At 43.7% G+C, this 23,261-nt stretch overlaps 1 protein-coding gene across 1 annotated transcript in view; it reads left to right on the top strand.

Moving 5' to 3' along the window:
* The window catches only part of MTUS2 (microtubule associated scaffold protein 2), a 158,217-nt gene extending 135,416 nt beyond the window's left edge, over positions 1 to 22,801 (top strand). Inside the window, exons 7-14 of the mRNA XM_053969759.1 lie at positions 2,241 to 2,307; positions 8,516 to 8,730; positions 12,287 to 12,392; positions 14,161 to 14,234; positions 15,711 to 15,809; positions 16,145 to 16,264; positions 18,610 to 18,707; positions 21,534 to 22,801. Of these exons, the coding sequence (XP_053825734.1) occupies positions 2,241 to 2,307; positions 8,516 to 8,730; positions 12,287 to 12,392; positions 14,161 to 14,234; positions 15,711 to 15,809; positions 16,145 to 16,264; positions 18,610 to 18,707; positions 21,534 to 21,750 (996 nt within the window). The 3' untranslated portion in view covers positions 21,751 to 22,801. The remainder of the gene's footprint in view (positions 1 to 2,240; positions 2,308 to 8,515; positions 8,731 to 12,286; positions 12,393 to 14,160; positions 14,235 to 15,710; positions 15,810 to 16,144; positions 16,265 to 18,609; positions 18,708 to 21,533) is intronic.
* Positions 22,802 to 23,261: the final 460 nt, after the last annotated feature.

Here is a 23,261-nt window from a genome sequence, read left to right on the forward strand (position 1 = left end):
GGGATAGCATTTTAAAGCAGGCACCATGGCATTTCTTCACATTTTTGGAGAGGATCCTACCACCAAGTGTCCTCAAGGGTAGGAAAAACCTTATCTAAGATAAAACATCATGTAAAATGTGAAGCCTGTGATATTTCTTATGGGGAATCAAAATTTTAAATGCTTTTTCTCCCAAAAAAAGTGGGGGTTTTACTTGCTTTTAATTTTTTTTCATGTAAAGAGAATAGTGACAATCGCACTGAGTTCTGCTTATCTGTAGGTGCTGGCAATGATTTGTGCAGAGCTCCCTTGCTTTGAATGGCTTTTGTTTCAAAGAATGAGAGCTGGTAATTTGAGTGGGTGCTTCCCATCTGCAAGTCCTGCATCCAGTATATCCCTGAGCACCCACCTTCAAGGGCACCAGGCCTGGCAGTCTGTCAAGAGCACTTCTGAAAATGACTCCAGTGAGCTAAACAGACCATATGGGCAGATGCAATGACATTCTCCAAATTGGAGAATCTATGTGAAGGAATCTGTTCTTTTAATATATCAGGCTGTATTTATCTGGACTTTTTTGTTGTTGTTGTTGGTTGGGTTTTTTTTTTGTTGTTTTTGTTTTTGTTTTTGTTTTTGTTTTTTTTGGTAACTTTTTGACTAATTAGGAAAAAGAAGTCCCTAAGAATCCACATGATTTTATTCTGAGCCTAATGCAGTTGGTCAGGACTGGACACTGCAGCTCTGCAGTCCTGGCACACAGCCCCCTGTGCATTGCTCAGCAGGATATGGAGCCAGGAGGAGTCACTGGAGGAGCCAGGCCTTGCATTCCTGGCTTCTTCCCATAACTGATTAAGAAAGATGCCCACATCATCTGGGTCTCCTCAAGCCTTCAAGGCTCTCAAATCAGTTCAGTTTATCACTCCATTTACAGCAAACTTTCTGGAAAGGGTGTCATTTGGATCTGGTGGAAACCATCCTAAAAGGGCAATATGTAAAGGATTAATTCAAATTCCAGATTCTATTATTCTGGTATTGCCAGAAATAAAGTTGTGTTACTTCTCTTAACAGAGTTAAAAGTTAGGTGCAAGAAAAATACACAGAAACATTAAGTTCTGAATTTTTTTTTCCACTTTCATTTTTGTAATATAGAACTGACTTGCTATCTTATCTGCTATGTATCCTGCAGCCAAACTAATCCTGTCTGTGCCCTAGATTTTTATTAGCCTTGCTTGCTTAACACAGAAAGATTTGGTTTCTAGGACTCCTTTTAATTCAATTTACTACTGTACTGCTTTTTCTCTTGAATATGATTTTTCTGTAGTGTCCTTTAAGGATTCTTGACCTTTTCTAACCCAGGACATATTTATAGTAACCTGATCTAGTTTTATTAATCATTAGTGATCTTCCCAGCAGGGTACATTCCTTTGTCTTCTTTCTAATATGATTCATGATACATCCCAGTTTAAAGTTCCCATATGATTGAACCACTATGCTGGGATTTGTTGTACTAAATCAGCCTCCAGTAGATGGAGATAAGAATTTTGTTTGTCAGTTTCCACGGCACTAGTCAGATATCTGCTGTCAAAGTCCTTGCATTTTGGTAATAACACCTTAACATTGCTCATGTAAATACATTTTAATTTTCCTTTAGCCAGTTCATGTGGTTTACTCCTTAAATATTCAGATTTCTTTTGAGACTAGTCAAGGAAAGGAGCCTAATAAATAAAATCACAGAAACAGATGTGGAGATGGGCATGAACATTAGGTTATTAGTGGTGTTTGTATGGGAATGCTCACCATGCATAAAATGGTGTGAGTACAGCAATTTGCTCTGTAAGTTTGACTCTGTGAACATATTAATACAATTGGAGGTGGTTAAATGCAGGCTTAAATAGAAGAAAAAAAATGTAACAGGTTTAATAAATCCATCTTGTACGTGCAGTACAGCCATAAATGATATGCAGACTGACCACAAAATTATAAAAAAATACAGATGTCTTTTTAGACATATAGGTGTTAATATTCTGCACTGTTGTGTGCACATGAGTGTGTGCATGTACTCATAGACATAAAAGGTACTTGTAGCCCATGAGTTGTAGCTCCTAAGCTTGATTTAAAAACTGAGTGAGTTCATTATAATCCCACTCCCCTCCCCTAAAAAAAAAAATAGTATGCGGAATCAAGCTAATCTGCTTTACTAAATGAACATGTGAAAGTGCTTATCTGGGTACTATACATATTTCTCTCTCTTTTTCCTTAAACAGAATGAAAATGCCCTTGTGAAAATAAAGGAGTTAGGAGTCGAGCTTGCAAAGATCAGGGAGGAAGTTGGTAAGTAGTACAAGAAAAGTAACAACAAAGTGATTCTCTCACTTTACATGAAAGCAGTTGTTATGATTCCCTGTGACCTGATCCTGGGGAACCTCCATCCATGTGATGAAGTGTTTCCTGAAGCCCACTGGCAAAGGGTTTTGTGACTTTGCAGGGAACCTTGATTTGCAGGGGAACTTCTTTGCTGTGCAGATGAGTTCATCACCACACACACTGGAGCCAGTTGTGCATCATCTTTGCTAAACAAATTGTTCTCCATAAACCCACAGCTTCTGTGCTCAAACACCAGCACTGCTTGAGAAGAAAGCACAGTGTGATGAGAAGTGGGAGCTTGGGATCATTGCAGGGCACAGTGACTGGGAATGCATGAGCTTATGAACATTGCTGTGTTTTGCAGTTCAGCTACAAACCAAAGGACTCCAAGCTCAGAATTTGCTTGTTAATATCTCTGAGGTTTCTTCCTGGTTGAAAGACAGAAAAAGCAATGCATCCCATTTGGATTGTGTATTCCCTGTATATCTGCATGCCCCTCTTCCTTTTTAGTTTCTGATCTAGACAGGAGAGAGAGTCTAAAGATACTGCCACTCCTGAGAGAGAAGATGGGCTTTTGCTCTGGCTTCAGCCAACAGGCTGAGTTCTTCTGGGCTTAAATCTCTCCAGAATGAGTGTGATGTTGGGTTCATCTACCTCAGGGCAAATGGAGGCAGGACCACTGCATCAGGAGACACTCTGAATACCAACAGATGTTGGAACCACTGATGACTGGAGCTCTGAACAGGGGGCACCTGTCAGCCTTCCCTGCATGTGAGAGCCCAGTTCCTGGGTCACTCATTAAGCACAGATTGTGTCATGTGGCCAGAGCATGACATGGCCAGCAAGGGGAGGCTCAGGCCAAACGCTTGTGGGATGGGCAGAACTGCAGATCCTCCCTGTGCTTTGCCTTCACCTTGCTCATGACAGCCCACTTCAGAAAAGCTGAGCACAGCCCTTTTCAGATGCCCAACATCTTGTGTTCCCTGCTTTGCCCCTCTGAAATGCTTTGGCTGATTGTCATTTCATAGAGAGCTTTAGTGTCTCCATGGCCAGTGCAAACTGCAGCAATAGCAAAACAGGTTTCCAGTTATTCCCTGATGCCTGCCTTCCTCCATCCTCTGCTTCTTTACAGCTCTTACAGAAGAGTTGCCACTGGTGCTTTCTTCAGGCAGGGCACATCTGAAGTTCTCAGTTCAATAGCCACTTCCCATTTGAAAGCCCTACCTCAATCTAGCAGGTTGGATTTGTTCATTTTCCTGAGTGCTTTTTTAAGTGGCAGTGACATGGGAAGGAAAGAGAGGTTCAGTGCTGGAGAAAAAGAGCTCTGCTTCCATTTACACTATGTTTGTACAGTTGAAGTGAGTACAAATCCCTGGTGGTTTTGCTGAAGAAGAGAACTTTGCCAAGGGTATAACTGCATGTCAGTTTGGGGGTCACAGAGCAACATGCTCAGTAACAGGAGATCACTGTTCTGCCTGCCCTTGCCACTGCCCTTGCAATGCGGCAACAGACACCTCCTCTGCACAAAGCTGAGACCTGGTGGCATATGTGGGGACAGTTTTGGTAAGAACCACAGACACTGCAGAAAAGCAGCCTGAGCTGTACTGCTTCAGAAGGGAGATAAGCTGTGGATGTGTATGGGCTTTCTTCCTCAGAAAGGAAAAGATCATGTGAGAGAGTCCTTTCCTCAGTGGTCCTGTGGGCATGTGTAATGGAGAGGACTCATTACAGGCCACCTCTTCCTCCCATCACTCTGGGAGACATGGAGATGCTGAGCAGAGGCTGTTTTTGAGTGACACAGGTGGCTGGTCACCTGCTTGGTGGAGGTAATCCTCTCTGTGCAACCCTGAGATGCAACATGGTCAGCTAGAAGCACTCACCAGGGATGAACAAAAAGATGAACATGTGCAGGTATTGCACTTCAGCAGAATGTGAAGTAATTAATCAGCAATAAAAATCTTAGTATATATCCCTAGATATCCCTAGTATAGATCCCATATCCTATTACATATGAAAGGTAAATGATTATGCTTGTTAGTATAAGTCAAAAATTGCTGCACAGTCTGTTTTCCTTTGGTATAAAATTACAAAACTTAATTTTGTGAAACAACCAGTGTTTTAAAACTGTGGAGGAGGTGAAATGGTAAATGCCATGTACATGAAAGCATTTCTCATCAGTGCAGTTCTTTGCAGTCTCTAAAGCAGTTCAAGCTGAGGTTATTACTGCAGACATGAGGGTGCTACTGGACACATGCAGCCCACCTGTGGTATTGGAGGATTATTTTGGTCTCAGTATCAGATGAATCAATGTGTTGTACAATATTGTACATTATTTATGCAAATGAAGAATGAAACAGTCCTTTATTTGACAACAGCAATCTTGGGTGATTCTATGAAGGAATCCAGGGAAAATCAGAGCATGTTATTTTAACTACAACCAAGCTGTAGTTCTGACTTGCCTCCACCACCTTAATAAGTAGTTTTTCATTAATTTAAAAATAACCAGTCCAGTTAAACAGCATGGGTGTTGGTCAGACATTCCTGATTTCTCATGTGTAAATTCACCATGTCAGACTCACTGATGCAAATGCCTGAATGAATCAGTAAAACAAGGTTGGACTAGCCAGGTTTGATACAGGCAGTGAGTCCAACACTTAGTTGTTTAGGCAATAGATGTAATTCAGAGTTATAATTTGGGTGCTGAATGTGCTTGGTTTTCACAGCATGCAGTCTTTAACTTCAACAGAAACTACAGGATTCTGCTATACAAAGCAATAGAACTGCTACAGAGAACCCACTGTTCAGAAAAGTAAGAATATATGTTTAAGGAAAATTCTTGTGGTAAATAAAACCATTGCTGAAGCAATAGCAGCAATAGACCATGTGTAAAAAAATAGTTTAGGGAGACCTGCATCCTTCTGGAGCCAGGCAAAATATTGAGGTCAGACAACACTGTCCACTTTTGCCCCCAGCACTCCTGTGAAAGTATCATACTACATCTGAAACCAGCATGGGTGAAATAGGAAAGTGATTCTCCCTTCCCACTCCTAGGGAGGAATCTTGGCCTCTATAAACACTGAGGGACTTGTTATTTAAAGTAATAACATTTGCTCATGTATTTTGTTAGAAACAGCAAGGCTAGGAAAACATGACAAGCAATCGTTCTACACTCAAGAGACCGATCTTTATAAATTATAAATATAAGCACTTTTCAGCTGCAACACTGAGTCCCTTTCAATAAAGAGGTTTTGAATACCAGCCTTTTCCCTTCAAACTAGTGGAAATTAAATGTCAAAATTAGCTGCTCCTTCACTGTCAGACCAATGACGTGAAGTGTGTTGAGGAGAGGTATGGAGATGCATAAAAAACCTAGACGAAAGATGAGATGTCAAGTTTAAAATTTGTATCATCTGAGTTCTCAAGCATTTCAAAGCCAAAGCCTTTGTGCCATCTCTTCCTGGATATGCTTCCCAGTCAGAGGATACTTAACCTGAGTGCAGTGGCTGTGTGATTTTCCTGTGATTTTGGGGCCAAGGGTCAGGAAGAAGAGCCCATTTCTCATGTCAGAAGGAAACAGTCCCTCTGTAAAGCCACAAGACACCAGCCCCCAGTTCCCACAGAAGCTGCACTCCTGTGTGCAAAGTCCCAGGGCTGGGGAGGCTGCACTGTGGCTCCGACTGTGTGTGGTGGGGGAAGGAAGGACAGTCCAGTAGTGACTTTTCCCTCACCTTCCCAGCCCAGCCTGAAGTGGGTTTTGGTCACCTGTTGTGCACTTAGTGCTCAGGGAGTAGGGAAGTTGCAGCTGGTCTCATTTAACCCAGCACACTGTCATCCCAGGAAATGCCACCTTGTGTCAGTCATTTCCAGCCTGTAAGCAGCAATAGAGATACCTACAGAGAAGGAAAAAGAAAACCAGGGTGTAACTCTTCAAAACAGACCAGTAATAGTTGTGCTCTGCTTGTCTTGTTCCATGTCAGTAATACATTCATATAACTTTTCAGAGTAATTTTTTTCTCTTTTCCTACAAAAGTAGCTCACTTTAACAACATCCCTGTCTTGATGCCTGAAAGCTAAATTCACAGTTTTCCAGCAGCATTAGCAGGTCATCTGTTCAGGCATCTGTTATGGGGTCCCTGCTGGAGATGACCCAGCTGTTTCACCAGGACCACACAGCTGGCTCCAGCAGGGCAGGCTCTCCCACACTGGTTCCTGCTCCCCGGGCAGCACAGCTGCAGACCCTTGGGTTCCATGGGTGTTGCCTTCTGCTATGTCTGTCCCAGGAGAGCTAGGCCCAAAGGTCCATCTCCCTACTAAGAAGAGATTCAGTTTTCCCTTAACACTTCAGTCCTCAGCCTCATTTGTCTTAGTCTGAGACTTATGGTATGGATCACTCCTTCTCATTAGAGGTGTTTTCCTTTGGTATAGAATTACAGAACTTAATTTTGTGAAACAACCAGTGTTATAAAACTGTGATCAGAAGAATGTGAAATTGTATAGGGCAAATTGCCTCATTTTCTGCCTCCAGTATCATTGTTGGGTGTACAGAGAACATGCCATACAAGCTCACTTTTCCTTCTTCCCTCCATTTTGCACCTGCATCAGGGTCTGAATTGTGAAGAGTCTTGTATTTCAGATTAGAGGATGTGTTTCAGATGGATTTTCTTTTGGTTAGAGCACGTTGTTTCATTTCCCAGCCCTCCCTGTGTGCTGGGTAATCACACTAGAGAGGCTGGAGAGAGATGGGGTTTATTACATCTCCTATTTAAAGCTTGAGTAAGTTTCAATTCTACTGAAGGCAGAGCTGCAAGCACAACCTCTCCTGCTTTGGGATCACTTTACATGCCAAAGATAATAAAAAAAGAAAAAGGCAAGAGAGAGAGTTTAGAGCTATGATCCAGACCACCAGGAGACAAGACATTCCAGCTAATGTGCCATTCCTTTCTGGATGTAAGGCAAGTGGGAAAGCTTTCTGTGTGCTGCCACTGAGGTGCTAAACTCACTGGTTCACTCTCTTTCCATAAGGAGCTTGACAGGGACAGAGTCCCTCACAGTGTTCCAGAAAATATCAGGATCAGAACAGGAGCCCAGCAGTGCTCATCTGTCTGGACATACTGAGGAAGTCTGGATGTTGGTGTCCAGTAAGCATAGAAGCAGAGCTCTAAACAAGGTGAAAAATAGCTAGGGAAGGGAATAGTTAGCTTGGGTGTCAAACTACCTTGGCATGGGTGCACCTAACATAAGCTGTGGGGACAGCACTGGTAACTTGGACAAATTGTTGCTATCCTGGTAAAAATGAGCACAGTCTGACACCGGAGTAGAAAGAGGCAGGAAGATACAGATATTGAACAAATATGTTGTCATAGAATAAATATGGGTTTGAAGCATTCAGCAGGGAGACAGCTGCTCCCAGTCCTCTGACTTACAGTGCCATACTGGTCTGTGCATGGCACGTGCATTTTGAAAGGCAAGGGAAGGAGAAATATGCAGTCAGCTTGTTCAAAACTTCATCATCTTTCTAAATCAGCTATGGGTCTAAATCAGAAAGAAGATCTAGCAGTGCCATTAGAAACCCATTTCTCCTTCTTTGGTATTCTGAATGTTATGGCCATGATGATTTTAATCACTTCTTACCTGTTAGATCTTTACAAGTGAGCAAACTTGCTCTGTTCATGTACTTGGCTGATCTTGTCCAGCTTGCATCAAGTCTTCAATATTTGGATTTTTTTTTTTTTTAAGAACAGTTGTGATTTTCCTTGACTTGATAGAACTGTTGGAAAATACTGGTGTGAATTCTGACACACAGTCACTGGGTTAGTTCACTAGAGTAAAAATGTCACACTTTCTGATTACCTTCAGTAGCAGCCTTTCATTATACTCTCTGATGCCATGAAGCACACAAGATAGTGGTTTGAATACAAAAATATTTTAAGCAAGTGTGCATTAATGGATTTGAATGGTCCTTGCTGGAGCTGGAGACAGGTTTATGGGATGAGCAGCTTCAAACAGCTCGAAAATGGGATGTGTGAGATGTTGATAAATCCTTCTGGTCAAGTGGTCAGTCATATCCCTTGTATAACAGAGTGAGAGAAGCACCAAGCTCCTTGCTTTACTAACAGGTCCAATGCCACTGCTTGGTCCTGGGCAGTGTGAGGACTGTGTGGTCTTGTCTCCACAGACCTCAACACAGCAAGATGGCAGAAGCTGCTGAGCGAGAAGGAGGAGCTGGAGAGGCGCTTCGAGGAGGAGGGGAAGCAGCTCCGCAGGCAGCAGCAGGAGGAGATGCAGGCCTTGGAGCAGCGGCTGCAGGAGGAATACAAAGCCAAGAAGGAGAGCCTGCAGGAGCAGCACAGGCTGCAGCTGGAACAAGCCAAAATGCAGCATCAGGATCAGGTCAGTCTCCACCTGTTGCCTTTGAAGAGTAGTCCATTCTAGTACTGATTGGGTTCAGGTAATGAAATACATTGAACACTCCAACATGAAGGCACTGGTAATGAGTTATGAGTGGAAAAAATGTCATCCTGAATATCCTTACTGCTCTTTCTCCCTATTAGTTCCACTATTTTTTCTACACACTAGTCTATTACATTGCCATGTCTTGTCTTCACATGCTTGCTGATATTTTACTATAAAAAGATTAAGATTAGCTCTGCTGCCCACACATACTCGCTCCTCAACCCACCTATTTTAGTCAATTTATGACTAAAACCAAGAGTTGTAAGAACCTGTTCCACACAGGTAAGGCCAGCAGAGCCAGCCCATTGTTATTTGCTAGTTAAAGGGCACATGCTGCCTAAGCATCAAGCACGTGGTGCACTCCAGGTCCCCTGATTGCTGCCCCACCACTCAGTCTAATCTTTTAGACTGTACATCCCAAGTGTTTCTCCTTGCTTTGCTTTCTGTGTGTAGACAAGAGTATTCTCACAAGCAGCTACTTTTGTCAGGTTTGTCAGAACAAGCACTGTAACTCAATGCAACTGGGCTGTTTTGTCCTGGACAAACTACCTATTTCTGTTAATGAACTGATTTCTAAAGATGTATTAGAAAGTGCTATCAAATAGGTCTTTATGTTCTAAATCAGATTTTAAAAAATATTTTTCAGTAAATGGTTAGAACCTATGCTGAGCCACGTCTTTTGGTTCTCATTTCAGTTTATGCAAGTTGGTTCTCTTGCAATGCCCTTCAAAATTTCTGCTTTCTCATATGAAAGAGGGGTTGTGTTCCCAAAAGCCTTTACATTTTTTTTCCTTGCACTGTGTCAGTGTATCAGTCTGCCTGGTAGACTGATGCAGTCTGTTGGCTCAAGATGCAAAGGTTTACCTCTCCTGGATAACCTGACATCAGCATTTGTGAAGGAATTTGTTAATTTTTTGCTGAAATAGCTTATAGCTTAGCTGTGCTACTCTTTGAAGTGTTTCTGCAAGCTCTCAGTACCACAGAAGAGATGTTGATTCTTCTCCTCTCAAGCTGATCGGCGCAAGAAAGCTGTTCAAAGTCATTGTAGGACTTGACTAGAAATATGCTTATTTTTCTTATGTTTTCATCTGTTGTGACTCTATTCATCATCACAGAGGAGCAGTGGAAACACATCCTTCCCTCTGTGGAGCAAATAGTTCTTGGTTTGCTCCAGAGCTGTGTGTTCCCTGATTATTGAAAATAACACAAACATTCCTCTCCATTGCTTTGCAAGTGCTTCTGTGACCATTGCATCTCAGAGTTTTAGCCCACATTTTCAATTCTTAGTTCAGTTAGCATGATGAGTTTTAGCAGGTTTTCCCTTTGAATTCCTCCTCTGCTGTATACCCATCCTGTGTAGAGCTCTCTTGGACCAGTGGAGGCTGACAGACCATGCTGGAAAGCTGCTCACTAATGTTTCTTGGCCAAGGAAATGGAGCTCTTGCACTGCAAATGAGAAAAGCCTTGTGCTTGAGCTGCCCATCTGCATGAGGGGGATTTGAATTTGCATTCTTGAAGGCAATAACAACAGCAAAATCCTTCTGACCATGGATCTGCATGTATACCTGTAGCCATAAATATAATTTGGAAGATGCTCATCCCATGTTCATGGTTTCCAGTCACAGCTTAAACTTCCATGCTGTGTTGCTTCAGTCACCACAGTTCACTACATGATAGCTGTTATTTGTTTGGAGACACAGTTCCTGTGTTAGGTTTTGGAGGCTCAGCTGTCTCTGAGGAGGTAGCAGAGCATGAGAGCCAAACTCCTCACAAAATTATCTTTCTTGCCAGTGCATTCTTACATCTCCTTGCAGCTAAAGGCAGAGTAAAGGCTGTGATCTGTCTTGCCAGTGTTTCTCACTTGAGATGCTCAGCTCAAGCTGTTTTGCCCAGCAGTTTACTGAACTTCTTCCACTAGAGCTCCTTTTGATTTTACTTTATTAAGCCTTAAAAATCCCACCTGAGGTACTTTCCATAGCCAGAAATAAACACGACTTGTGTTAAGTGAGGTGATCAAGCTTACAGAGTAAGTTATTAGCATGCAAGAGAGCTGCTTCCCAGTGCCAAGTTGACTGTGTGCCACAAAAAACTGCAGACAGGACGTCACACTGGAAGATTAAAGAGAGCCATTTGGGATGTGGATATAAAACACACAGAAGGCAGAAAAATCCCTACAGATAATTTGGGACATATTTAATTGACTTTATAGATACATAACTTGTCAAGGATGGTGGCAGCAAGAGGAGACCCCTTCACCTTCTGAGAGTGTGGGCATTGAGGATAATCATTCCAGGAGGTGCTGTTGAGTTGAGAAGAAATTAGAGTACAAATAAAAGCTTCAGCAAGGGCGACGTAAAGAACGTGGTAATGCTCATGAGGCTTCAGCTTACAGACATCATATATGACACTGTGCTCTGGGAAAAGCCAGGTGATAGTCCTTACCCCATCAGCAGCCCTTTGAGTCATCTGCCCCCCACCTTTCTCAGCTCTGACATGCAATACATCAGCAGGCTGAGTCCCCATTATTTTGCAGTTTTTCACCACTGAGTTAATCTCCCACATTATTATGAAAATTAGTTTGGATAATTTTAAATTCCATGTTAAATGCCCAACTTTCATTCTAAGAGCATGTTTTCTCCAATATGGTTGGAAATTTGGCTTCTGGTGGGTTACTTAATACATATGTTTGACAACTAAAATCAGTGAAGTAACATTTATTCCAAGGCAAACTTAGCTGCAGTAAACTTCTACCATTACTTATATAACTGTGAGCAAATAAAGCTGCTTAGAGTCAAGTCACTTAGCCATGAACAGAACAGCTGTTTCACTGTAAATGTAAAATAGTTTGATCCTCTGCCTTGCCAGATATCACAGATAATATTGTGTTAAATGTAGGGTATAAAATCACCGTGGTTACAAACCGCAGAAAATCAAATTGATGCATTGCATTCAGAAAGTGCTCTGGACCACTGACTCAAACAGGATTTCTTATTGTAGTTCCTTTAATGATTCATATCAAAAGACCATCATTAGGGATCTCACTTTGCCTTTAGCCAAGTCGAGTAACAAACAATGTACTGAAGGAATCCCAAACCCATAGGGTGCTCTGGAACACAGGCTGCCCACAGCCCTCTTCCAGCTGCACTCCTCACTCCCATGATGGCTGTGGGCTGTGTGGTCATTATTATAATTTAGATTAATGGAATGTCGAGACTTCTGAATATTTAATAAACAGCATCTTCACCTTAGGGCTTCTTGACCTTTTGCTTTCTTATGTACCTCTTCATCACCATTAAGTTAAAAGAACAAAAATACCATCAGCAGCGACTACATGCTACCACTCAAGGCATCAACATGGCTCAGGTGCTGGAAGTGCCACATTCAGGAGATCCCTTTGCTGTCTCCAGCTCACTGGAGCTGTCCAGAAGTGGCCTGTCAGTGCCACAGCCTGTCTAACCATGTGTCCATGTCTGTGCTCACTTTGCTGGAACAGGTGGAAGATCTCACAGCTGTGCATGAAGCTGCAATGTCACAGCTGGAAAATAACCACATAGTGGCCATTACAGTACTGCAGGATGAGAATGACTGCAAGATTCAAGGTAAGCCAAAGACAACCCAACAGCTACACAGCTGTTCCAGAGCAGGAATTAATGCTGTAGTGACACTGTGCTCCTTCCTCCAGAGCAGATTACACAGAAAATTTGTGTTGGTCTAGTGCTTTCATGCTTTCAGATTCATGCTAGGGCAGAGGGAGAGATGTCTGCAGTCTACAGCATCTAACTTTGACCTGAGATTATCTGAGGGGGGTCTCTGGGTCAAAGATAAGGTTTTCTCTATGTGTTGCTGAAAATAGAATACAAATTCCACATCACTTCTCACACATGCTTTTTCAAGAGCCTAATCCTCAGATGCTCAGAAGGATAGAGCTCTTGGGATATCCCTGGATTTAGGTGCTCGAATACCCACAGGTGCTTCTAAAAACAGCTTCCAAAATTTCATTATTTCCAGTAGCAATCGTCTGGCCATGCTGAGTAAACCAAAGCCTCTCACTGGTGCAAATCTGCACCTCAGCACTGTTACCTTTATTTTGTGTCACAGTTTGGCCACAGGACTGATGCTGCAGACAGAGCTCTTCCCTCCCTACCAGTTCAGTGGCTAAACATATGCCTTTGTACATGCTTTAGCTGACATTTAACAGTAATCTGTAAAATCTCCCTATTTTTTCCTACATTTTAAATATCTCTAGTAGATTTTCCCACATTTCCTAGACCAAGCCATATTGCTTAGCTCTGCATTGTGTCAATTAGAGACACGGTCCAGAGCATAACATGAACTGAGGAACAGTCTATTCTCCTCTCTCATGGGCAGAGAAGGTATCTAGCATAGCATTTGTAAATTAACATATGCAATTTTGAAAATAAATAAGTAAAAAGTTGATTCTTGCTGGAGGATATTCTTGTCTCTCAATTTTTAAAGTATTTTTTCATGATAAAATTGAGTTGCAGTTCATCAAGGGTCTGTGGCCAAAGTTTGTGCTCCCTGCTCCTGGTGCAGGTGTGAAATGCCCTCCTGTGCCTGGAAAAGGCACTGCAGCCGCTGCGGGCGACTGCGCTGCGCCCGGCCCGGGAGCGATGTGTCACACATCGCTGCTGTGACTGGCTGCTGGGCAGGGCTTAGAGGGCAGAACCCGTGGCCTTGGCAGGGAAAACACAAAAAACACAATGTCCATATACTAGCTGTTACTACTGCACTGAATGATGATGTTTTGATGCCATTGCTTTAGAGATTGAACTTTATTTCACTTTGTCTATTACACTTTTGGTTATTGGTATGCCCAGGGTGAGTTATCCTAGCAGAAAAGCCTTTAATCAAATTTTTTGTCTTCTCCATCTCACTACTGGAATAAACCTCTTAGCTCATCTACCACAGCTTGGGGAGAAGCACTGTCATTTGTATTTTTGTATCTCCGGTGGTGGCCCTCCTCTCTATCCCCCCAAAGAAATTGCAGCCCAAGCTTTTAAATGTATCCAATTTTAAATCCTTTGATCTAGGGATTCTCACTCTGACCTGGTAAATGGCCCATTGTCAGACTAACCCTTTTCAGATCAGAGTGCCTGGGAGCTAAGAATTCTGAGCAGTTCTGAAAAATCAGAATCTGTTCACATAGAAACAAAGGTATCTGCAAAAAGATCAGGAAACTGATTTTCAGAACAATTTACCTAAGGTCACAGAGCATATTGCTACCAGTTTCCTATTCCATGTCCTAAAACTGCATTCCAAATTGCACTTGGCTCATGACATGTGTGCTCTCAGACCCTGGTTTGCTGGACTTCAGTCAGTAATGTCATGTCTGTGTAACTTCTCCAGAACTGAATACTGCTCACAAACTGGAAAAGGCACAACTAGAGGAGACTTTTGAAAAGCTGCGTCTGTCACTCCAGGTTAGCAGTTTCTTTATTTCCCACCCTGTAATGGTGCTGGGGAGCAGCTGATGGGGCAGCACAGGACACACTGCCCACTGCCAGCACACCAGGCTCTTGCCTCTTACCAGCTCTGGTACCTCTTGTGCTCTGCCTGTCCAAACTGAGATAGAGCAGCAAACCCTGGGGATTTTTCCTCCCCCTGGGCTGGTTTACAAGAGAGAGAAAACTTAAAGGGACTTAAAGGCATCTGGATAAAGAAAAAAATGTCTTTTTGACCCTGCTATCTTCTGGCAAATTTGAGCTCTTCCCTGCTTGATGGGGAGGACTCTGGCACCTGCCGTGGCTGTGAGCATCACCTTGTCTGCATGGTACCCGCCAGCTGGTTCCCCCAGGGCTCAGAAACGGTGACATCTCCCTGTCTGGCCCTGTGCCTGTGTCTGTGCTTTAACCTCCTCCCTGCTGCCCGAATGTGGGAAAGCCGGGCCCACGCCGTAGACACATCTCCAGTCCCACCGGAGGGCAGTGCAGTCCCCGATGTGGGCTGCCCCATGGCCTGCTGTGCAGGCCAGGCTCTGGATGGCCAGGGTCAGCCCTGCACATCGCACTTCCCACATCCCACTGTTTAACACCAAGGTCAAAATCGTCTAATCCTTCTAAAAACTCCATGCTGTTCTCACTCCCTAGATGAAGAAATCTCAAGGAGTGAAGGGCAGAACTGCGCCCCTGTGACACAAGCTAAGGTTGGAAATGTGTGAACAAGTAAAGATGCCAGAGCAATTAATGCAAGCCCTGTTTGATTTCACAGGCAGAGATGAATTATAATTTTTAAACGCCCTGACTAGCATATATTGTTGCACTGCTGCGACAGCTCGAGGCATGTCAGCAGTTTTGCAATAAGGGCTGATGTAATGTTCCAGACAAGAAATCACAACTGTGAAAGATAAAAATACCATCTTCCCAGCAACTGTGGATTTTACAGGTGTTCTATAGACAGAAATGCCTTTGATGGTAACAGGAATATGATTGCTTAAAATAACATGTTGTTCCCCTGTATAGCTCTGAGATGAAATGAGGATCATTTAAATTCCACACTACTAACTCATCATTGCTTATTACCATGTTAGAAGCTTAGAAAGGGGAAGGAAATAGGTATCTCCTGCCTCATTTGGACTCTAAGGACCACATAAATGCATGTGATATAAATGCCAGCTCTTCCAAGGAAGGACATGTCTGTTCTCATCCAGCACAAGGTGATGGGGTGATTTAGCAACAGCCACGGTTGTTACAGGTGTTTGTGGTTCCCTGAGGCTTATCAAATACCCCTTCTATGTTCAAGTGGCCTGACATAAAAAAATATCACCTTACAGGGGTGTCTAAGCCTTATTTAGCTTCCCTGATAAACCACTGCCTGGTTTGGCAGTGCAGACTGACCGGTATGAATGTGAGAGGGCTGATAACACAGCTGATGTGTTAATTGGTGTGTTTCCCCCCCAGGACCAGATAGACACCCTGACTTTCCAGAATCAATCTCTTAAGGCCAAAGCAGACCGGTTTGAAGAGGCTCTGAAGAAAAACACTGAGGAACAGCTGAAGGTAGAAGACAACTCTATACAGGCATCAAGATACATGTTTCTAAGTATTACACATCACCTGATTCAATGAAGAGCAATTGGTTCCTCACTCCAGGGGCAGGGGGCAGGTCTCAGCTGAGATCCTGAATATTGAGCTCTGAGGAAGAGTCATGAATCTTAGCCAAAGGGGTGTCAAGGAGACAAAATCAAGGGTCAAATGGGCTGCAGAGGACGAGGTCCAGGTAGTTTTCACACCACTGATTCTCCTACACCACAGGGTTACATGAAGGAATCTCTGTCTTATGGCTGAAGATGTGTGTATGGCTGACATATCCAAATCCCTGATATCTTTCCTAGATTGTGCGAGCTCCATATCTACACTTAGAAAAAGATTTGAAGAGCTTAAAACATGTTCTGGAAATGAAGAACCTCCAGATTCACCAGCAGGAGAAGATGATTATGGAGCTGGAAAAACAGGTGAGTTGTCATTTTTCCTACAGAGGAGACATCACAGAGGTAATAAGTTTGCTTACAGCAGATGAATTTAAGAGAGGTGAGTACCCACATGAGGTTGGGGCAAGACACAGTCAAAGAGGTTCACATCCATCAGTCTGGATTGCTTCTTCATACAGTACCTGCTTAGCATATTAGGTTACACAGCAAAGTGAGTGGTGGAGGAAGAATGGAGGAAAGGGAAATCTGTGGTAGTCCAGGGTACACCAGCCTGCACCATATGCCCCTACAGGAATCAGGTAGCCTCTTAGGGCTGGAGAGGGCACACGGGGAAAGATTGAGCTGTGATGTCTCTTGCTGCTGCTCCTGCAGGCATTTAGGGAGCCATGTGTGGATTAGCAATACTCACAAGCAGTCCCTAGCAAGGCTTACTCTAGAAGAGGTCTCTCCAGTCCTCCAGTAACGCTTTTCTGCAGGCTATGCTGTTTTCTCCTCCTTTGCTTGTGGGATTCCCTGATGAAGAACTCCCCAGTTCACCAATTACATTTTTTGTGGGAATGGGGATTCATTTTGTACAGCACAACCTGCAGTGACAGTAAAATACAGTGTGGTGACAGGATGAGGCAATACCTCAGCTGGGAGCTGTGGCAGCTGGTTCAGCACAGCATTCAGCAAGATTTGTTTCCATTTACAGGGAAATTTGAGAACTCTGGTGATTATTTTGCTGAACAGATGCTTTAGTAAGTGGATGCAGAGAAAAGTGCCTCTTTGCAACTGAGGCTTATTATCTCTTCTCCTTCCAACGTGCTACTCTTGGAGCTAAGCCAGGATTTGGAAACACAGGGGGAAAAAAATCCCAAACAACAGGCTATATAATTCATGGTCTTTTAGCTGCTTTTGCTCATTAACCGCATACGAGTGCACAGTCCTGTTCCTGCCCTTTATCACAGTAAAACAATGGGTCTGCTGCGGCCCAAAGGCACAACTGCTTTCCATTTCAAGGTACACCTTTGTAAGTGCCAGACCACCAACAGGACTTCTCCAAGTGCTCTGGTGCCTCACAAGGGAGCAAGAGGGCATTTCAAACACAGGGTCAGCCTTGGCTCCTTGGCAGCTGAAAGGGAGGCTGGAAACAAAGGTGGCACAGCTACTACTTGTGAAAACTATTGAAGAAACAGAGAGAGGGCCCGTGATGGTGATTCCTCTCTCAGAGCAATTCAAAACAAGGCCAGAATCCATGTGCTGCTCTAACAAAATAAACTGGGACAGACCAGAATATCTGAGAATCAGGAGTATCCTTTACAATTACCTGCACAGACCAGAAAACACAACCTAAAACTGATCTCTCCACCATTGTGAGTTATTGCTATCCCCAGTGCTCAATATTTTGGATCTTTATAAAAGGTTGGGAAATTCAATAACCAAGCTCACACAGAGATAAGGTTACCCTCTGCTATCTTATTTTCTTTCAGAAGTGTTGAATTCAGCAAAATTTTCAGCTGGAAAACCAAGGACTAAGGTGATAAAGAATGTCAAATTCAAAGCTTGGGGCAAACAGGGTACCTGAGGCTGTGGAACTTGCCTGTAAACATCTTACTAATACACTGCTACTGATGTCCTCAAACTCTGCCCTTGAACTGTGCTGAATAAAAGCTACCTGTGGTTGGGATAGGATTAATTTCAATTAATTACAGCTTAAAGTTAAATGTCTGGTTTAAGCCTGTCATTTAAGCTGACATTTTCAGCAGCAGTGAGAAGAGTCTTCAGAGGCCAGCCCGCCTCATGAGAATGCAGCAGCACTCTAAGGCTGCTGCTGGGCATCATCTGCCCTGGTGGGTGACTCTTTCCTCTCCATAACTGAGGAATCATAATTGTGGAGGCTGCTAGTCAGACTGTAATGTCTGGAAGATATACATCGTCCCATCTTGCACTCCTCCTTCATCACTAGACTGACCATTCATACCACAGTGCTGGGCAATTTTCTGTGCTGGGTGCTCCTCAAGTGTCACCAGCACTTTCTCCAACATCTGGTAATGCTGGCTCCTTGGGGGACAAAAGTTGTGGAGCACCACTGAGGAAAACATCTATTTGCATGGAACAAAACTAAGACCCTCCTCCTCCTCCTGCTCAGTTATAAGTAAGGGCTGGTTCCACTCTGCCCCTGCTCAATGCTCTGTTGATGGCCCCAGGTGCTTCACCAGTATGATGTGGTGATGTGAGTCAGATCTCTAAATCTCAACTGTAGTCAAGAAAACCACCTCCACCTATCCTCAAGCTTTAGATGTTGCTCCACAGATTAATATAGAACAAATTATCTTGGATCAGGTGCCGAGTGTTCTTCAGATTTAACAAATCCTCTTTTGCTGCAGGTTGAAAAAAATTTAAAGCTGGAAGAAAAAATCACCATGCTGCAACAGCAAAATGAAGAACTCAGAGCCAGGATTGAGCAAAATACTGTCATAACAAGGTTTGTGCTAGTATTTGCAATCTGTCTGAGCTTGAAAGGAGGCCCCAGGTCTTAATTGTCCAAAGCTGACACTTATTTCAGAAGGGGAAAAACTTATTTCCCCCTGAAAATGTATTTGTGTTCTGCTCTGCTTGTTAAAAAAAATATATTGGGGTTTGCTTCCTTTAACATAAGGAAGGCCATGTATCTGTCAATGCATTTCCATGATTTTGACATGCTGCTGAGAACAGACTTGCCAGTGGTTCTGATCTCAGTATCACTGCCCTGAGACCTCTTAGTCAGTGGGTAATGAAGATGCAAAATGGAAAAATCTTGGGAAAGACATCCTAAGGATGTCATTGTCACCCAGGCAGGATTAACCTTTGGCAGGTTTTTTCATCAGCACTGCCTTTTTGCAACCTTGTCACAATGGGACAAGGGTGACAAGGCTCCTTGTTAGGTGACATAAAGAGTAGGGTAAGATAGTCCCTGCTCCAGAAAGTTTATATCATCCTGCAAGGCTGCAGACCGCAGTTGGAGCCAGGGAGAAGGGGTGCCAGAGGGAGAAACTAGAGCTGGTCTTGTCCCAGCACTGCAGCTACCTAGCTGTCATGGCATCCAGAAATGATGCCACTGGCCAAAATTTAATTTTTAGTCGATTTTTTTTAACTGTCAGTGTCTCATATGTAGTACACATTTCGCTGTCTGACATGGGTGTCTACAGCATTTCTGTGCTGGGGGAGGAAAACTAGGTATTTTTAAGGTCTGGTTCACCAGACCAGTTTGAGATGCCTGCTTTTGGGCTGGATGAATTGTGGCCTGGAAGTGGCAGTCTCTCTCCACGCCTGACAGCAGCCAGGGTGCCTGGCTCAGTGCTTGGCATCTCTGCATTGCAGCAGCAATGTGGTGCGAACAGCACCCTCCCTCCACTCCCTGCTGGCATCCAGCTGCAGCACTTTGCTTGTTGCCTGCAACTGCATAGGTACTGCTTTCAAAAACACCTTTTAGGAGAAATTCTGAATTCAAAGTCAGCCTGGGAAGTCAACTTCAAGGAGAATAATTTTCAACAAGTTTGAGGGAAATAATTTTCAACAACTTCAGGGACAGCTGTGGGGCAGCTACAGGGACAAGCCAGGGCTTTAAAGTTGGAGTTATTAAAGCATGCATTTTCCCAGCAGCAGTAACCACCCTGACTGCTGATTTCTGTTGTACTGGCACTGCCTGGAAGCACAGTGTGAATGAGCTCAGGGAGCTGCCCTGGATTAGAGCTATTTCTGCCAGCTTGCAGTCTGGGTGCCCAAGCAGCTGTGGCAGCCCAGCAGCAGTGAGAGGAAGGAGGGGAAACAGCAAAGCCAGTCTCTGCAGCACCATCAGGAGGGGGTCCTAGAGGCACTGGGGTGTGAGGGGTGCACCACAGAGATATTTCCAATTAAGGACAAGGGCAGATACAAAGGGAAGAACAAGAGCCTTTCAGGTAGACCATGACCCAGTTTTGGATGCGAGAGCTCCACATAGCCCCTGCTGGGACTTCTCCAAGAACTTGAATAAATCATCTGATCTCCCAGCACTTCAGATCCTCCCTCCAAATCAACCAGCATTTTTTTTGGTCCTCTGGACTGGGGATGTCTGAAGAATGATAGTTTCCAACATCCAAGAGATCAAGGTCACTCTGCTAGCCACTGCTGGGTCCACAGTTCAGGACTTTTGGGGACTGGGAGAAGATAGAGCCATATTCTTGATTATCTGAGCTACATTTCTCTAGGAATCGAGGCTAAAAAAGCAAAAAATTATTTTAAAATGTCTTTTAAACAAAATCAGAAATGCCAACCCCACCCTCTCATAGACTTCTGGTGAGTGGACCAGCAGTCTATGACATCTGCTACAGCCTTCAGGCTACACCCAGAAAAGCAGTTGTTTTGTATGCATCCAAAATCCACACCCAGCTGCTGCTGAGCACTGAAAACACCTAGGGGAAGGTTGGGTTCCTCCCTGTTCATTCCTATAAAACCCTAAATTGCCAGTTAATCAGGATAGGTGCCTGCCCAGAGCTGCCACATGTTGATCACGTGAGGAGCTGGCTCTTGCCCAAGTGTAGTGGGGCTGCAGAAGCCTGGTGCTCCTGCATGCATCCTTTGGGACACAGTTGTTGTCAGCACATGCCCAAAACACGTCTTGATCAGGTCCCACATTCTACCTGCCCTGCCCCATTTGTTTCAAAACCAGTCACTGGCTGATGAGTGCAGACTCACTAAGGCTGTGGTGCCCTTAGGAGATTCGCATGCCCAGCTCCAAAAAAGCCATGAAGTTACTGGGCATTCAGGGGAGAACACCTCCCTGGTCATTACTGGTGAAGTTTCTTTAGTGTTGCAGACAGGAATAGAGGCTATTTCGGGACCAAGGAAGAAGGAGCTGGAGAAGGACCCATAACCTCATGACTTTTACAGAGTAGAGGGAAAGCCTTGAAGCTGAGCTGTGTCCTGCATCAGGACATCAGCTGAAATTCAGAGCATGGAAAGGCCAGACTGCTATTCCTTTGCATACCATAGCAGCGAGTTGAAAAAATCATGGATGCAACTGCTGTCAACCCTCTTTGTACTTACTCTGACACTCCACAAGGCCAGGGAGAAAGGCTGGGGCTCATCCCACCACGGATGCATCTGGAAGCAGAATCAGACACTGGGGGGAAGCTATGACTTGTGGAGATGATTTTCCTACCCGGCAGTGAAGAGATGCGGGGACAGCTGTGCCACAGCTTCGGCAGCTCAGCCCTAGGGGCAGGGGTGGCTGCATGAATGCCACCATCTTTGCCCTGGAGTGCCTTACATGTCATCCTGCTTCTCTCTCCAGGCAACTGTCAGAGGAGAATGCAAATCTTCAAGAATACGTTGAGAAAGAAGTGGAGGAGAAGAAGAAGCTCAGCAGGACTAACGAGGAGCTGCTGTGGAAGCTGCAGGAGGGAGATGCTGTGAGCCCTGTCAAACTCCCACCCTCACCGTCCACTCCTTTTTATCGCTGCTCATCAGGGAACTCCTCTCCAGCAAAAGTCAGAACCTTGAGGCGATAATTGGTAGCTGTGTGCCAAAGGTTCCCTGCCTTTTATGCATTTCCAATCTGCAAATTGTTACCATCCAAGGAAGTACTACCATCAACAGGCACCCAGGGTTCATGACTGCAAGCATGTTCAGTAGCTGCATAGCTTTACACTAGGCAGGGTACTCTTACAGTCCCCATATAGAAATTCTTGGTTCTGACATGTTGATTAGGGTAGCAAAAAAGATAGCCAAGAACTAGAACAGCAGAAAGTTAGGATAGCAAAAGGGTTAGTTTGATGTGTGAACATTTTAACTATGGTTAGAGCCAAAAGTTGGGAAATGCTCTATTAATGGTTCATCAGAATGAACTTTTGCTGCAGTATTTCAGGTAAGTTACAAATATAGTTCAAGTTGTGAATATTTCTGTATATGTGTCTGTGTTTATATACATGTATGTATTGTACCTTTATACCTATATATAGACGCACACACATATATATGTAGTTGCAGATGTTCTGAATTACATTTTTTTATATTATTGGATACTACTAAGTGCTGATATATTTTCATTACAGTCAGCAGTTTTCTAACTCGTGCCTAAGACTTGTATCTAAACAAAATGCATTTCTGTTTAGCCTCCCAGGAATATTTATACCCAACCTAGAAGAAAGTAACACAGAAGTAGAAGCGCCTTCCAAGTGACCACCAAGTGGTACTCTATGTAACATGAACACCAGCGAATTTGAAATTCTAAGACAGTACTGCCTTCAAAACCATCACCTTTGCATTGAACACCAGAAAAGATATGCATACCATCCACTGCTTTTTAACTCTTAGCATTGATATTGTAAGTGGAGATAGGCTAGAGATGAGAAAACTGAGAGTTTTAGCAAATTTAGTAGAGGTTACTGGTTAACATGGTTCAATTTTAGTGTCTTTATTTCAATCCTAGTCAGATCTTGTTTTACCTTGTCATGGTTAGGATGCAATCAAAATCTCTGGATGTAGGTTTCTGTCCATTTTGTTTTATTTCAAGGCCCAGAAGCAAGAATGAGAAAATAAGTTGTTTATCCTTGACCTTTGCTGGATGAGAGGTTTCCAAAAGTACGATGAGATACTGGGCATCTGCTAGGGCTCTAGCTTCCTTCCATCTCAAATGCCAAATAGAGCATAGCCAACTTCATATGTGCAGATGAAGTCAGAATTTAGTTCCTTCCACATATCTGCATTATTTCACATTGCTACAGCTTACCCAGAGTTACAGAGCACTTTGAAGATTCATGGAAATGAGTGGCTAAACTACCTTTAACTTTCCCATCTAGAAGCAAAAATGTTCACCCAGGCTTGGGGTGACCTCCCACCTAAGGGGATGGTGAGGCTGAGGAGTAGTTGGGGTGACACTGTCTGCAGGGCCCTCATGGGCATTGCTAACAAGAAAAAAAATATCCCTGAGCATAATTTAAAATACAAAGAGATCTGTGGGATGCTTTTCTACCCAGCTTAGGGCAAAGAGCCTACATGCAGGCCTGCTCTGTGCACTGGG

The sequence above is a fragment of the Vidua macroura genome, chromosome 2 (assembly GCF_024509145.1).
Source record: "Vidua macroura isolate BioBank_ID:100142 chromosome 2, ASM2450914v1, whole genome shotgun sequence".
In the NCBI taxonomy this organism is placed as follows: Eukaryota; Metazoa; Chordata; class Aves; order Passeriformes; family Viduidae; genus Vidua; species Vidua macroura.